The sequence below is a fragment of the Drosophila albomicans genome, unplaced genomic scaffold (genome assembly GCF_009650485.2).
Source record: "Drosophila albomicans strain 15112-1751.03 unplaced genomic scaffold, ASM965048v2 utg000110l_pilon, whole genome shotgun sequence".
NCBI classification, from domain to species: domain Eukaryota; kingdom Metazoa; phylum Arthropoda; class Insecta; order Diptera; family Drosophilidae; genus Drosophila; species Drosophila albomicans.
Window position 1 is genome coordinate 44275 of NW_026263676.1, and position 14006 is coordinate 58280.

The 14006-nt window shown below is 35.4% G+C and overlaps 1 protein-coding gene across 1 annotated transcript; it reads right to left on the reverse strand.

The window, feature by feature from the left end:
- Nucleotides 1-9173: 9173 nt before the first annotated feature.
- Nucleotides 9174-9921, reverse strand: LOC127566368 (uncharacterized). Its single transcript, XM_052008394.1, has 3 exons — nucleotides 9862-9921; nucleotides 9327-9804; nucleotides 9174-9183 (listed from the first exon to the last, which is right to left on the reverse strand). The coding sequence occupies exons 1-3, from the start codon at nucleotides 9881-9883 to the stop codon at nucleotides 9174-9176; spliced, it is 510 nt and encodes a 169-aa protein (XP_051864354.1). The 5' UTR covers nucleotides 9884-9921.
- Between the last annotated feature and the right edge of the window lie 4085 nt (nucleotides 9922-14006).

Here is a 14006-nt window from a genome sequence, read left to right on the forward strand (position 1 = left end):
ATTTGGTATATTTTTTGTATTTTTTGCATTTTTGGTATATTTTGAAAAAAATACCGCAATATTTTGCTTTATTCAAAATGGGTAGCGGGTATCTCACAGTCGAGCACACTCAACTGTAACTTTCTTACTTGTTTTTTATATGTGGATGATTTTAAAAATTAACAATTTTATAAATTTTGACTTAAATTTGGAGTATTATATCATTAAATTTTTGATTAATTTCACTTCTGATCATAAGAAATCGAGCTGAACGAAATTGTTTCCTCAAGTCGGCTTCATAATATTAAGGGATTAAGACTCAATGGAAAATAATTTTTTGCTATACGTTTACGTATAATTAAAGCATATTCATCAATTTTAAGACTATACATATCTTTAAAACAAAAAATATTATAGTTTTCTGCATCATCATGCTTCATAAAACTAAACATGTTCTCAGCGGTCGCCTCAAATCGTCTAAAATCTTCTTATTAACTTTTAAATTTGACTTGTCATATGTAATAACATTTGTTTTAGTATATAGTGTTCTCATTTAAGATCTGTAATATTAGTAGAGCCATATATTGCTTTTGAAGCGGACTTAAAATATCACACTTTTGTTGCAATTTATTGTCGATTATACCAATATTTTCGACTCTTGTTTGGTTTGTTCTGATTATTGGTTTGTATTGCGCGAGAGTGCAGATAACAGAGCTTTAGAGTAATGGAAGAGCGGCGGTTTACTTAGTTAAGCGTAGCTTGCGAAGTAAGTCGACTGTACACCTCGAGATCACAAGTGAAACTGAAGTATACAAGTAATAATAAAAGTGCGAGTGAAGAACAAAAAATGGACAGCAAGCGAAGCCAATTTTACCAAGGAGCTGGTCGTCTATTTGCGTGAGTTACCAATAAGTTAGTAACACTATTGGTGTAGATGTCTTTTTTGTTGATATAAATTAAAACGCACAGTTGTTTTTTTAACTCTTTCTTTTTTTTATTTCGATGTCTGCTAAGTTGCAGTGTTCTCACTCGACTGCAGAGTCGAACCACACGTCACTTCGCAATTGCTGATATATCGATAAAATGAAATATTTTGAACAATCAGAAAATATTTCTTAAGTCGAATATTATGTCAAATAAATAAATACAAATGTTAAGCCTATAATATGACATATGCCATAATATAATATAACATAATAAAATAATATGTTATGTTAGCATTACAAAATTGATGATTTAGTTTAGTACCTTCTGATTTATCGTTAGCTTAATATGCTTTGCTTTCTTATTATCTTCAGCCTTTTGCGTTTAACATTCATCTTGCATACCCGGCCACCCTAATTGTGGCTAACGGGTATTATGAAAGAGAAAGAGATGAAAATGTTGAAGTTGATGACGACGATGGCGATGGCGACGGAGTTGGCCCACTTCAACTGGCTCATAACCCCGCCCGAATTAGAAAAGTCGAGAAATTTCTATTTATTGTGTCAGGTAAAATATAACATATTCAGAAGACAGCAATACAGTTGCTGTTATTATTGTTGTGGCTGCTATTGGCATTGTTGTTGCCAATATCCTCGAGGCCCAAATGCATAAGTTCGTCGGCACCGATGGCCGTGCGCTTTAAAATGTACGCTTCTTCAACAATGGCAAACAATCGATGCAAATTTGCTGTGGCAAACGTGCTGCGGCGCCATCTTGCGGCTCACACGACAAGCCAAAGCAACAGGTGAACATTTTTGCCAGCGTTGTGCTGCTCTCTTGCCCAATCTCGAACTTACATTTTAGCGATTTGTAGTCTTTACATCAGCTAAAAATTTTCAGCTATCTAATTTCAGGACTCATAAAATACTATAGATATTTATGCATACACCAAAATTCGCAGCTCTAACTTTTTGATTTGCGGAGAATTTGAAACAATCTTGAATGCTGTCGAAAAAAATGATAGTCTCTCTATATCGTCTCGCCTGTTGACGCTGATCTGAATATATATGCTTTATAGGGTCGGAGATGCCTCCTTCTACCTGTGACATACATTACCTGTCGGCACAAAGTTATAATACCCTTCTACCCGATGTAACAGGTAGAAGGAGGCATCTCCGACCCTATAAAGTATATATTCTTGATCAGCGTCAACAGCCGAGACGATATAGGACAAGTTTGCCATTGGTGCTTGCCTTGTTAACTCTTAACTAAGCTAGATGGATCTATGGCTTTATCTTTGGAAAACTTTTATTTTTTATAGCATTTTCATCATTATCTTCACCACCAATTTCGTCAATTACTTCAATTGACTCAATCTTGTATATTTTGCACTCAATGGTATATTTTGACTATAATGCTATATCAATGTACCTAGAATAGCCTTTGGTAAATTTCCAGTATTTTTGGGGTTATTTTGGTATATTTAAAAATGAATACCGCTATATTTTGGCTTTATTTAAAATGTGTAGCGGGGGGTCTCAGAGTTGACCACACTTGACTGTAGCCTTCTTGTTTTTTATGTTCTTTGCATGATTAGCTAAAAGTATGCAATATTTCGATCTCCAATTACAAATTTGTATGGCATAATTGCAGGTTTGTTTACATAAAGTAACAAGTAAGAAAGCTACAGTCGAGTGTGCTCGCGCAGTGTTGAGTTCAGTCGCAGATCAAATGCGGAGCGATGAGCACGGGTGTATTTCGTTGCGCTCAACGAGCAATATTACTTAAGAGTACCGTCCACAAAATATAATACAACCGAGTCCAGCGCAATACTTATCTTTAACTATACAAATGCATATATATACTACATACATATGTATATACTCGTATATATACTCACATACATAGACTAAGAGAATCGTAGGCTTAGGCATATTCCATTGTGCAAGCTGAAGTCCAGCCATAGTTTTAAGTTGCAAACGTAAACCGTAATTTATATTTATACATACATACATAAATCTTTTCTAACTCGATCTGGCGTGTTTTAATTCATTAAAAATGTGTAGGTATGTATGTTTGTACATAAAATGAAGTTATCATTAGATGACTTCAATTATCATAATTAAATCGAACCAGAACGTTTACAAATTGGAAATTATGTATATATGTATGTATTGTATATGTGTATGTATGTATGTGTATGAAATGATAGTGGATAGATCTATCTAGATCTAGATAGTCTATTTCAAAAAGTGTAAGAGATTTATACATATGTACATATTAACTATTAACCTGGGTTTAATCCCAAACAAATGTTTCTGAGGGCATAGCGACATATGTATATATATATATGGATATATACATATGTACATATCTATTATTTTGGCGGAGCTACAGTCGTTTTCAAAACGCTATATCTCTGCCGATTTATTAGCAACACATCTTCTAATTAAATAAATTTAATCACTTTTTTTAATTAATTTCATACTAAAAGTTAAGTGGAAATCTAAATAATTTAACGATAATATAATCAATCCCTTAAAAAACGTTTCTGACCGTTTTTGAATCCGTCAATTTCATGGAAGAAAACTCGCTCAAAGCTCACATATATATGTATGTATATATGTACCATACCAACAAAAATAAAAGCAAGTATGTACACATCCATTATATGTGTATGTGTATGTAAACCTGTACAAGAATGCGTACACTTTGTTCCTTTTCACTTGCACTGAAAAAAATGAAGCATAACTTTTTCAGTGTGGCGAACAAAGCAAATTCGAAATTTTTATTTGGGTTTAATCCTTAATCTTATTTCAATAATTGCTGTTATCCCCTCATTTCCAAGGACCCGTGTGAATTATTAAAAAAAATGCATATATAGGGCTGTAAAATACATGTATATTGTAGATTTAAAATTATTTGTTAATTAAGGAGTACAGCATTTTACAAATAAAACACCTATAGAAGAACAGCGCGACAATGGCTAAATTGTTTCATGCTTTTTGTTATGCTCTATAGTATGTACACTGTATCTATATTTATAGTTTATTTTAATAATCCTTTCACATACAATGTGCATGCGTGTATCGTCGGTCTGTCTTACTATACATTAAGTTGTCAATAGGGTCGGTTAATTTGAATCATCTTCACTCGATGCAGCATTCGCTGCAATGCATCCTGGCTAAGCGCCTGTGAGGAGTACCAAACGGGCGAATCGGGCACACAAGATATACAGTGGCTCGCAGCTTATTTCGTGCAGTCGCAAACTGAAAGTTTGAACCTCCACTGCTTCTAAACCATCAAAGATATTTCAAAAAATTTAAATGAAGGGAACAAAGTTTGCAGATTTGAAATTAATAAGAAAAATGTTTTTTAATTACAAAAGTAAAACAATGAGAAAAAATTTTGGGCTTTTTTTATGCCGCAGGTTATTTCGTGCAGACGTTTTATATAGACGAAATTCTAACTTTTTTGACTAGAATATTTAGATTTTAACGCCAGATTTGGTGTTTTTGGTAGTTAAACTGAAAGATTTAAAGAGTATTTTGACTTTGAGACATTAAAATACGAAAATTTTTGGGGAATTACAAAGATGACACCTCGAATAACTATTAAACAACGAGAATTAGTCCTCAAATATTTTAAAGATGGGAACAGGCAGCGTGCTATTGCGGAGAAGGTTTCACTAAGCTCTAGCACTGTATAATATATAATTTGCGCTTTATTAGTGAAAATCGGGGTGGAAAATAAAGGTCGAAATGCACCAAATAAAATTTTTACCGAACAAGAGGAGCGTCGCATAGTAAGAAAAGTTAAACAAAATCTGAATCGCCTCCAAAATTGGCTGTGGAGATAGAGGATGAAATGGGCAAGAAGTGTAGCCCGGATACAGTACGCCGGGTCCTGCACGAACCCAACTTTAATGGTCGAGTATTTCGAAAAAAAATAATTTATTAACAAGAAAGATCGGGACTACCGCTTACATCTCGCTCGGAAACATATCCGCCATCCGATTTCCTTTGGGAAGACGTCATCTTTGAGATGAATCAAAATGAATCCGGTTCGGATGGGCGTCAATATGTTTGGCGGAGATCAAATACCGAGCTAGACCCCAAACACCTAAAACCACCAGTTAAGCATGGCGGGAGTCACGTTATGGTTTGGGCCTGTATGTCGGCCTCTGGAGTCGGTAGCCTGTTTTTATTGATAGTATAGGGGACGCCAATCAATATCTTTCAATATTGAAGGAAAACCTTCTCCAAGGTGCCAAGAAAGTGGGCATACGCGATTGTTTTGGGTTCTACCAGGACAACGACCCGAAGCATAAGGCTGGAATTGTGAAGACCTGGCTCGTCTGGAATTGTCCACACTTTGTGCAAACACCAGCACAAGTACCAAATTTAAATGTGATAACAAATCTATGGCAAATTTTGGACTTGGCTATTCGGAAACGACAGATTTCGAATAAAAACGATTTAAAATCTGCTTTGCTTGAAGAATGGCAAAAAATTCCAGTCGAAACGACCAAAAAATTGGTATCCTCAATGGAAAACCCTGCTGAAGGCTGTCCTAACCAGAGACAACCAGGCAACACAAAATATTAGGTTAATTTTTAGAATTTAGAATTAACATTCTTGAAGTGCACGAAATAAGCTGCGGCATAAAAAAAGCCCAAATTTTTTTTTTTTTTTTATCTCATTGTTTTTACTTTTGTAATTAAAAACATTTTTCTTATTAATTTCAAATTTGCAAACTCTGTTGTACCAACCTTCATTTAAATTTTTGAAATATCTTTGATGGTTTAGAAGCAGTGGAGGTTCAAACTTTCGGTTTGCGACTGCACGAAATAAGCTGCGAGCCACTGTATCTGGTTGGAAGTATAAAGCTTTGTTGCGCGTCTTTACACTTAAAAATGGAAAATATAAGTTAATCATATACAAAATATTTATATCAATTAGAAAATACCATTTCGATTTATAGAATTCGAGTAGAGCCACAGGACAGCGCCGTAGATTCTCTTCGTTTTCTAGCTGTTCGTACTTCTTTTTCTTGTACGGATTGGCATCTGTTTTACAAAGGTCAAAATATATTAGTAAATCATTCAACAAGTCTTTGATCTCAATAGCTATTACACTTCCAGACCTTCGCGTGCTGGGAACATTGAAGTTCTGCGATGCGCCATGAGCTGCAGCCGATGCACGTCGATGTTTTGGGTCTTCAGCGAAAACAGCCCGTTGACAAAGTTCTTCAAGTCACTGAAGAACCTGCTCTGCAACTATACCCTTAAGGAAAAGGTCATAAGTTTTCAATAAAGCATTGAATTTGGTATCTTGCTGTCTTCTGAATATATTATATTTCACCTGACTTATTCACAATAAATAGAAATTTCTCGACTTTTCTAATTCTTTAAATTTGAATAATTTCAAGCCTGTCTAAGGAGTGAGTACTTTCTATATACATTCATATGTACATATGTATATGAGTATAATTTAGTAGTATATACAAGTTATAGTATATTAATATATTAAGAGTAGGTAGGTTAAGTATATTAAGTAGATATTATCACGTTTGCTGATCTGGAAATGTTTCCGAGTCTGGTGTTGTTAACGCCCACATGCTCTATGTACACTGTATCTATCTGTATAGTTTATTTTAATAATCCTTTCACATACAATGTGTATGCGTGTATCGTCGGTCTGTCTAACTATACATTAAGTTGTCAATAGGGTTGGTTGATTCCATGAATCATCTTCACTCGATGCAGCATTCGCTGCAATGCATCCTAGCTAAGCGCCTGTGAGGAGTACCAAACGGGCGAATTGGGCACACAAGATACATATATCTGGTTGGAAGTATAAAGCTTTGTTGCGCGTCTTTACACTTAAAAATGGAAAATATAAGTTAATCATATACAAAATAATTATATCTATTGAAATATACCAATTTGGTATTTCTCATTACAAAAGATTCTTGAGCAACCGTGAACTGGTCACTATAAAAGTGCTTCGCTCTCTGCTCTTTAAGCTTTTTGTATTTTTGACATAGAACGGACAAGTTGTACAAGTGAAGAAATATAACAAGAATTAATTTAAAACAAAACAACCACTCGCCTTATTTAATTGATTTGAATCTGGGAAGCCTTTTTACAACAATATCAATTAGAAAATACCATTTCGATTTATAGAATTCGAGTAGAGCCACAGGACAGCGCCGTAGATTCTCTTCGTTTTCGTGCTGTTCGTACTTCTTTTTCTTGTACGGATTGGCATCTGTTTTACAAAGGTCAAAATATATTAGTAAAATCATTCAACAAATCTTTGATCTCAATAGCTCTTACCCTTCCAGACCTTCCGCGTGCTGGGAACATTGGAGTTCTGCGATGAGCTTTCTCAATGCTTTCAATGTCCGAGAAAGATAAATACATGTGCTCATCATAGAGGAGCAGAAACATCAAGTGAGACATCGATGTAATCGATGTTTGCCAATCATCCGGAACCATCGATGGTTTTTGGGCCACCATCGATGTTTTTCACACAACTTTGGGCTTGGTGGCAGCAAACAAATAAATTGTAAGAGAAGTTTTAAATTGTTTTTTTTTTTATAATTAACTAAATATTTAATTCAATGTTGGGTTTCTAGTCGTGGTGCTGGTTAATGTAGATAGATGCAGGATGGACAACTACCTGAAAGGTAAGTTTTTAATCATTGCAGTCCAAGCTGCAAATTAGAGGTGGAGAACTATCGATAGTGGGCGCCATCGATAGTCGACGATGGTTTATTTTAAACTATCGATAGTGTCGATAGTGCCATCGATAGTGGCTCGATAGTGTAGCCCAACAAAAAAATTTTTTTTAAGCAAATATAAAAATATTATGCTTTATTTTAACTAAGTTACGATTTAAAAAAAAAGAATGAAACGAATACAATAAAATATGCTTTATTTCAGCCAAGAGTTGCGATTTAAAAACAAAAGAATGTTAACATTTTTTTCTTTGAGCCGGGTTCGCCTCTCCGATATTATTTGGCCCGCCTTGCTGAATGTTCTTTCAGACTCCACGGACGTAGCCGGAATGCAAAGATATTTGGCGAAAAGGCTCCCAATGGCAGGGAAATCAGTTTGATTCACCTGGAAAAAAGTAATATACTTAATTATATGCAATTTATAACTCGGCACTTTTAATTAAGGCATAATAGAGGGTCGATATCTTGTCCGACAATTGCCCTTTCCAGATACTGCCTCTTAGTTAAAATTGCATCTACTCTTGAGTTTACAGAATTATTCATGGAACGCTCACCCAAAAAAATCTAACAAAGTATCCTGTAAACTTGAATCCGGTGCTACGGGTTGATTACTTGCGGTCTCTTTAACTGGAAAATTGGCCAGCTCATTTTCAAAACATGTTGCTGCTTGTTCAGCGTTTGAGCTATGTTGAAATCCACTTTTTTTGAACCGTGGATCCAAAAGCGTAGCCATCCTGCAGACTGTTCTCTGCTCATATACGGAAAGACGTTGCTTGATTGATTCCATCAATATTTTGTTTAAAGTTTTTCCTTGAAGAGTTTGTAGTAAAGGTACAACACTTTCGATTTTCCGAAAAAGTCCATATGTCATGGGAATAATCAGCGATATCGTTACGTATTTTCCGCCAGAAATTTTCTCGCTTGCTTGCTGAAAGAAAGCCAATACTTTTTCAATATCTTTCAGCATAAGTATTTCCTCAGCAGTAAATGGCTGCGGTGCATTCGTTGTTGATAGTAAAACTTTGGCAATGGCATCGTTCATTTTTATAATACGCTCAATCATAAAATAAAAACTATTCCACCTAGTGGGCGTTTCTTGCAACAAAGTATATTCTGAGCCTTCTTGAGCTAATTTGAGCTTTTCATTTGATATAGTGCTTTGCTTGAAAAATCGAACGATTGATTTACATTTAGTAAATAAAGCTTGAAGCACTGGGTCATCAACTTTTAGAGCATCTTGCACCACGAGATTTATAGTATGCGCAAAGCATGGCAGATTGCGAATATGCAATAGATCACATGCTTTAAGCATGGAGCTGGCATTGTCGGTAACAATACATACAGTTTTTTCCAGTATGTTCCATTCAATAAAAATGTCCCGCAATGTATCAGCAATGTTTTGTGAACAATGATTAGTTGTGCTTAGAAGTTTTTTTGTTGCTAAGGATGCTGTTTTTAATTCGTAGTTATATACGAAATGACCCGTCACAGTCAAAAAACTAGCATTGGCACTTGATGTCCACAAATCACACGTAACTGCGATATTCGAAACATTTACAAGGATTGCTGATAACTTGGCAGAAGTTTCGGTAAAATAATTATGCATCAGCACATCTCTTAAGTGCGTCTTGCTGGGTAATTTATACCGAGGATCCAATACATGATTGTATTGCACGAACCCTTCGTTTTCGACAATATTGTAGGGCTGCACATCTTTGGCAACCATTTCAGTTAGAGCTTTATCTATGTCTGTCTTTCTTTTAGAATTTGAATCATACATGACGGCTCTTTTAAAGTAAGACGCCACAGAGGTCATGCTCGATCTGCAACTGCTGCTTGTAGATGTAGTGACGTTCCTCTCAGCACGTACAACTTGTGTGCTCGATTCTGCGCTCTTTCTTTCCACGCCAGGATGGAACCTTTTTAAATGGTCGTGCAAGTTAGATGTATTGCCGCTTGTCTTGTATTCTTTGCCACAATCGAGACATTTGGCATATTTCTTGTCGTCAGACCTTTTAAAATATTTCCAAACATGTGAAATTTTCGACTTCTTTTTGTTACTCTGTCGATTTGGTTCCAAATCTTTTTCAGAGTCTGTGCTGGAGGAGCACTCACAGTCCGGCTTGTCGGCACTTGATGAAGACACTCGACGTTTACCTTAAATTTAACAAATTATAGATCAAAACACTTACGTATATAATATAATAAACATACCCAGATTTAAAAAGCGATCCATATTAATTTAACTAATTGTTTCTTGTTTTTAAATTTTTCCTCGTTGTTGCATTTGACGCCGACACAGAAAATGCGCGAACAAATTTTTTAGGGATGTAAGAAGCGCACTATCGATAGCACCATCGATAGTGGATGGGCCACTATCGAAGGTGTCTGCTGCCATCGTTGGTGGCTCGATAGTGCTAAACCATCGATAGTGGCGATAGTGCTATCGATAGTTCTCCACCTCTACTGCAAATTTACTTACACACATGCATTTTTTAAATTTGGCGCAAAATTAAGTCACGTTGCAACCAATTGGCGCCAAGACCTTGTTTTATTAGGTTATTGATAAAATATTCGGAATAACATACAATGTACTAACATACTTTATTTATTTATTTGTTTATCACAGATCTCGAATAAAATCTTGTCATATTGTTAAATTCCAGTTGTTTTATTTTTGAAACATCGATGTTTCACTCGATGTTTTTTTTGTTTAAACATCGAAAACATCGATTGACGCACACACATCGATGTTTTTGCACTTCTAATCGTAGGCCGAGACGGAGATTACTGGAACCACTCGTATAGTGGCCACATCTGTGCCATGTGAGCGAATATTTGCACACTAGTGTTGGGTTGCTCATGAGTGAGTGATCAAAAAGAGTTGTTCACTCTACTGAGCGAGCGAACATGTTCCTTCCTTTTTGTTCATTTTTGTTCACTTGCTCATTTTTGCTCACACTTGCTCATTTTTGCTCACTTGCTCATTTTTTGTTCACTTACTCATTTTTGTTCACTTGTTCACTTGCTCCTTGTTCATTTGTGCTTAATTACTCTTTTTTGCGCATTTTATTCCCATTCAATAAGTACAGAATTTAAACCAAAAATGTTCAAAAATGAGCAAGTCGTTGTGCAAAATGAGCAAGACGTTGCGCACAAATGAGCAAGAAGTTGCTCATTTTTGCGCGTTTTTGAATTCTGCTTTGTACTTTTATTGTGCTTTCTTTTCTTCAACATTTCTATTACCGCCAAAACTGTTTATAATTTAAAAAAATAAAAATATGTCGTGCATAAGAAAGTTTAGTGACATTTGGAATCATTTCGATGATTTAGGAAACCAGCAGGCCAAGTGCAAATTTTGCAAGTCCATTTTAAGCTCCAAATCTGAGAGCAATTTGTCCAGACATCTGAAGAGCAAGCATCCAGCAGCACTTGAGCCCGTTGCACGCCAAATCGATGACGACAATGTGGTTGCTGTGCAAAATGCCCAGCCAAAGATCTCCACATTTGTGCACCGGCCTGTTTCGCAAAATAAATTGCAGTGCCTCGACAAGCAAGTGGTTCGTATGATTGCCAAAGGTCAACACGCTTTGCGATTGGTAGATGAACCGGAGTTTAAAAAACTGATTTCTGACGTGTCGAACTGCCCTGGTTACAAGCTACCCACGAGAAAGACTTAAAGACTTAAAGGAACAATAACGGAGAAGCTTCGAGAAGCACAAGCGGTTTGTTTGACCACAGATGGATGGGCATCTTTTAACAAATGAGAGCTATATGGCCGTCACCGTTCACTTTATTGACAAGGAGTCAACAAGCCTCAATTCTTATATGTTAGCTTGCCGATCATTTCCAATCAGGCACACATCTGAAAATCTTTGCCAATTTTTGCAGACCATTATTTCAGAATGGAATATAAAAAACAAAGTGGCGGCAATAGCTTCAGACAATGCAGCGAATATTGTTAGAGCCATTCAACTAGGCAAGTGGCGACATATTGGGTGCTTTGCTCATATATTAAATCTAATTGTCCAGAAGGCTCTAGACGGAATTGGCAATGTGAGGGCAAAAGCAAAATCAATAGCTCAATATTTAACAGTAGCTCAACTGGATTGAAGAAATTGGAGGACATGCAAATATTGTTGAAATTGCCTGAGCTTTAAATTAAGCAAGACGTTCCAACACGATGGAATTCAACTCTCAAAATGTTCGAGCGTCTTTACTTACTTTTAAAAGAGGCAGTTATGGCCACTTTATCGAACCTGCGGATCGACTTAATGTTATCAGCGGAGGATTGGGAGGTAATTGAAGGAGTGATTCCAGTACTGCAGCCATTTAGCCAAATAACTACGGAAATCTCAACAGAGAAGAACGTGACAACTGTCAAGATAATTGTGCTATCTGGAATTTTGCAAAAAAAAATTACAAGTATTTTAGATAACTTGAAAATAGGATACAAATACAACTATTATCGAATTCGTAAAATGCATACAAACTGATATGCATACACGATTTCAAGATTATGGATCGAATGTTTTGTATGCTGAAAGATTCATTTTAGATCCCAGATTCAAAGGAAGAGAGTTTTCAATCTGAAGAAGCATACAAAAAAGCAGTTCATGATTTAAAAACAAAATTGATATCATTTCATTCGGCACTGCTCATACTGAATCTGTTCGGATGGATGATGCTTGCCAAGTAAAGCCTAATGAAAATGACAACGACATCTGGAAAGATTATGACAACGCTTTCTAAAAAGTCAGTAAGGAACTAGATAAATATCTAGCCGAGGAGTACATCATGAGAACAGATGATCCATTGGTCTGGTGGGATCAGCGGAAAGCCCAATATTCGCTGTTATACACATTTATGCTTAAGCGGCTTTGTATAGTGGCCACATCTGTGTCATGTGAGCGAGTATTTGCAGGTACATATGTTTTTGCACACCAATTTGTAAACAATAAGGTACGTATATCACGGTTGCCAGACTTGGCTCTTTGAGCCCAAGCAGGCTCTTTTTTTCTCGTTGGCTCTTTGGCCCATTTTTATTGAATTTGGTTTTTTTTTGCTAATAGCGATACAAAGTTATTTTAAATTTGAAAAAAACGAATTAATTTTTTTATTAATGCATTTTATTTTTTTGCAATTCTAAAAGTGATTAATGTCTGAAATCAAAAAAGAGCCAGATCGAAACTAAATTGTTCCGCTTGTATTGTGACTCTAAACAAGTGTATTGGTATGGTAACTATCACATGTGCTTTTAAAGTTGGTGGTGATTGTTGTGTCTCAAAGTGTGCGAAAAGGACAAGTAAGCAGCGTTTAAAAAACTGCGGCAAATTTCAGTTCATATGATTTTGCTTCTGAAATCTTGATGTGATCAAATCATTGGATATTATGAAGTACTCTACTTAATTGCAGAAATATGACAAAATACATAAAAAAAAAACCTCCAATTGATATCGTGAAATATTTGAATTAAAAAATTAAAAATGCCGCAATTAGATTGTCCAACCAGATGGGGATCTACATACGTACATAATGTTAAACAACTTGTTGGAAGCCAAAGATATTTTAAGTAAACCATAAAAAAATTTTAAGAGGAACATTTACATTATAGTAACTTTTACGCCCCAATGGCTCAAACTTAAAATATCTACAGAAAAATTTGTAAAGATACAAATAATAATTTAACGAAAACTATTGGAAATGCAATTTTAAATTCTATTGAAAAACGAACAAAAATATTGTTTAACAATTTATAGTTTCTTGCTTGTTTTTGGATCCACGTTTTCAACATATATTATCGCCGCAACAAAAAATGACGCAATAAATCATTTAAAATTTATTTGGGATAGACTTAATAGTCTTCACCCTACTGGCAATATGTGCTCAACTCCGAATTCCAGCTCTAATGAAATGCATAACTATTTTTTGATGAGGAAGACGAGTTGTTAGAAGCGTACTTATCTCAAGGCGTTAAATCAGATGTGAGCAGTACAATCGATGTCTATTAAAAAATAACTTTCTTATCAATGGATTGACATAGACGTTTTGTCTTATTGGAAAGGTAAACAGTATATCGACCAGGAATTATAGGAATTAGTAATGTTTGTTATGCTGCAACTTAGGTAAATGAAAATGGTCTAATTAATTAAAATTTTATCATTTATTTATTATTCTTATAACAGGTGTCGATTGAACGAGATTTCTCTTATTTAAGACTGGTGCTTTACCGTCTATCGCAATCGATTAAGCTCGTCAAATTAAATCCCAGCTTTCTGGACATGGCAATTGATACGTTGCCACTTTTTGAACAAGAGGAACTTTGTAATAAATAATACTGTTGATGCGAGCGCATTGTA

Bases quoted from the DNA above. Each gene is read 5' to 3' on its own strand.
- LOC127566368 (XM_052008394.1), bottom strand. From the start codon at position 9,883: ATGGATCGCTTTTTAAATCTGG. The intron at 9,805-9,861 runs GTATGTTTATTA...GTTAAATTTAAG, and splicing joins GGATCGCTTTTTAAATCTGG to GTAAACGTCGAGTGTCTTCA.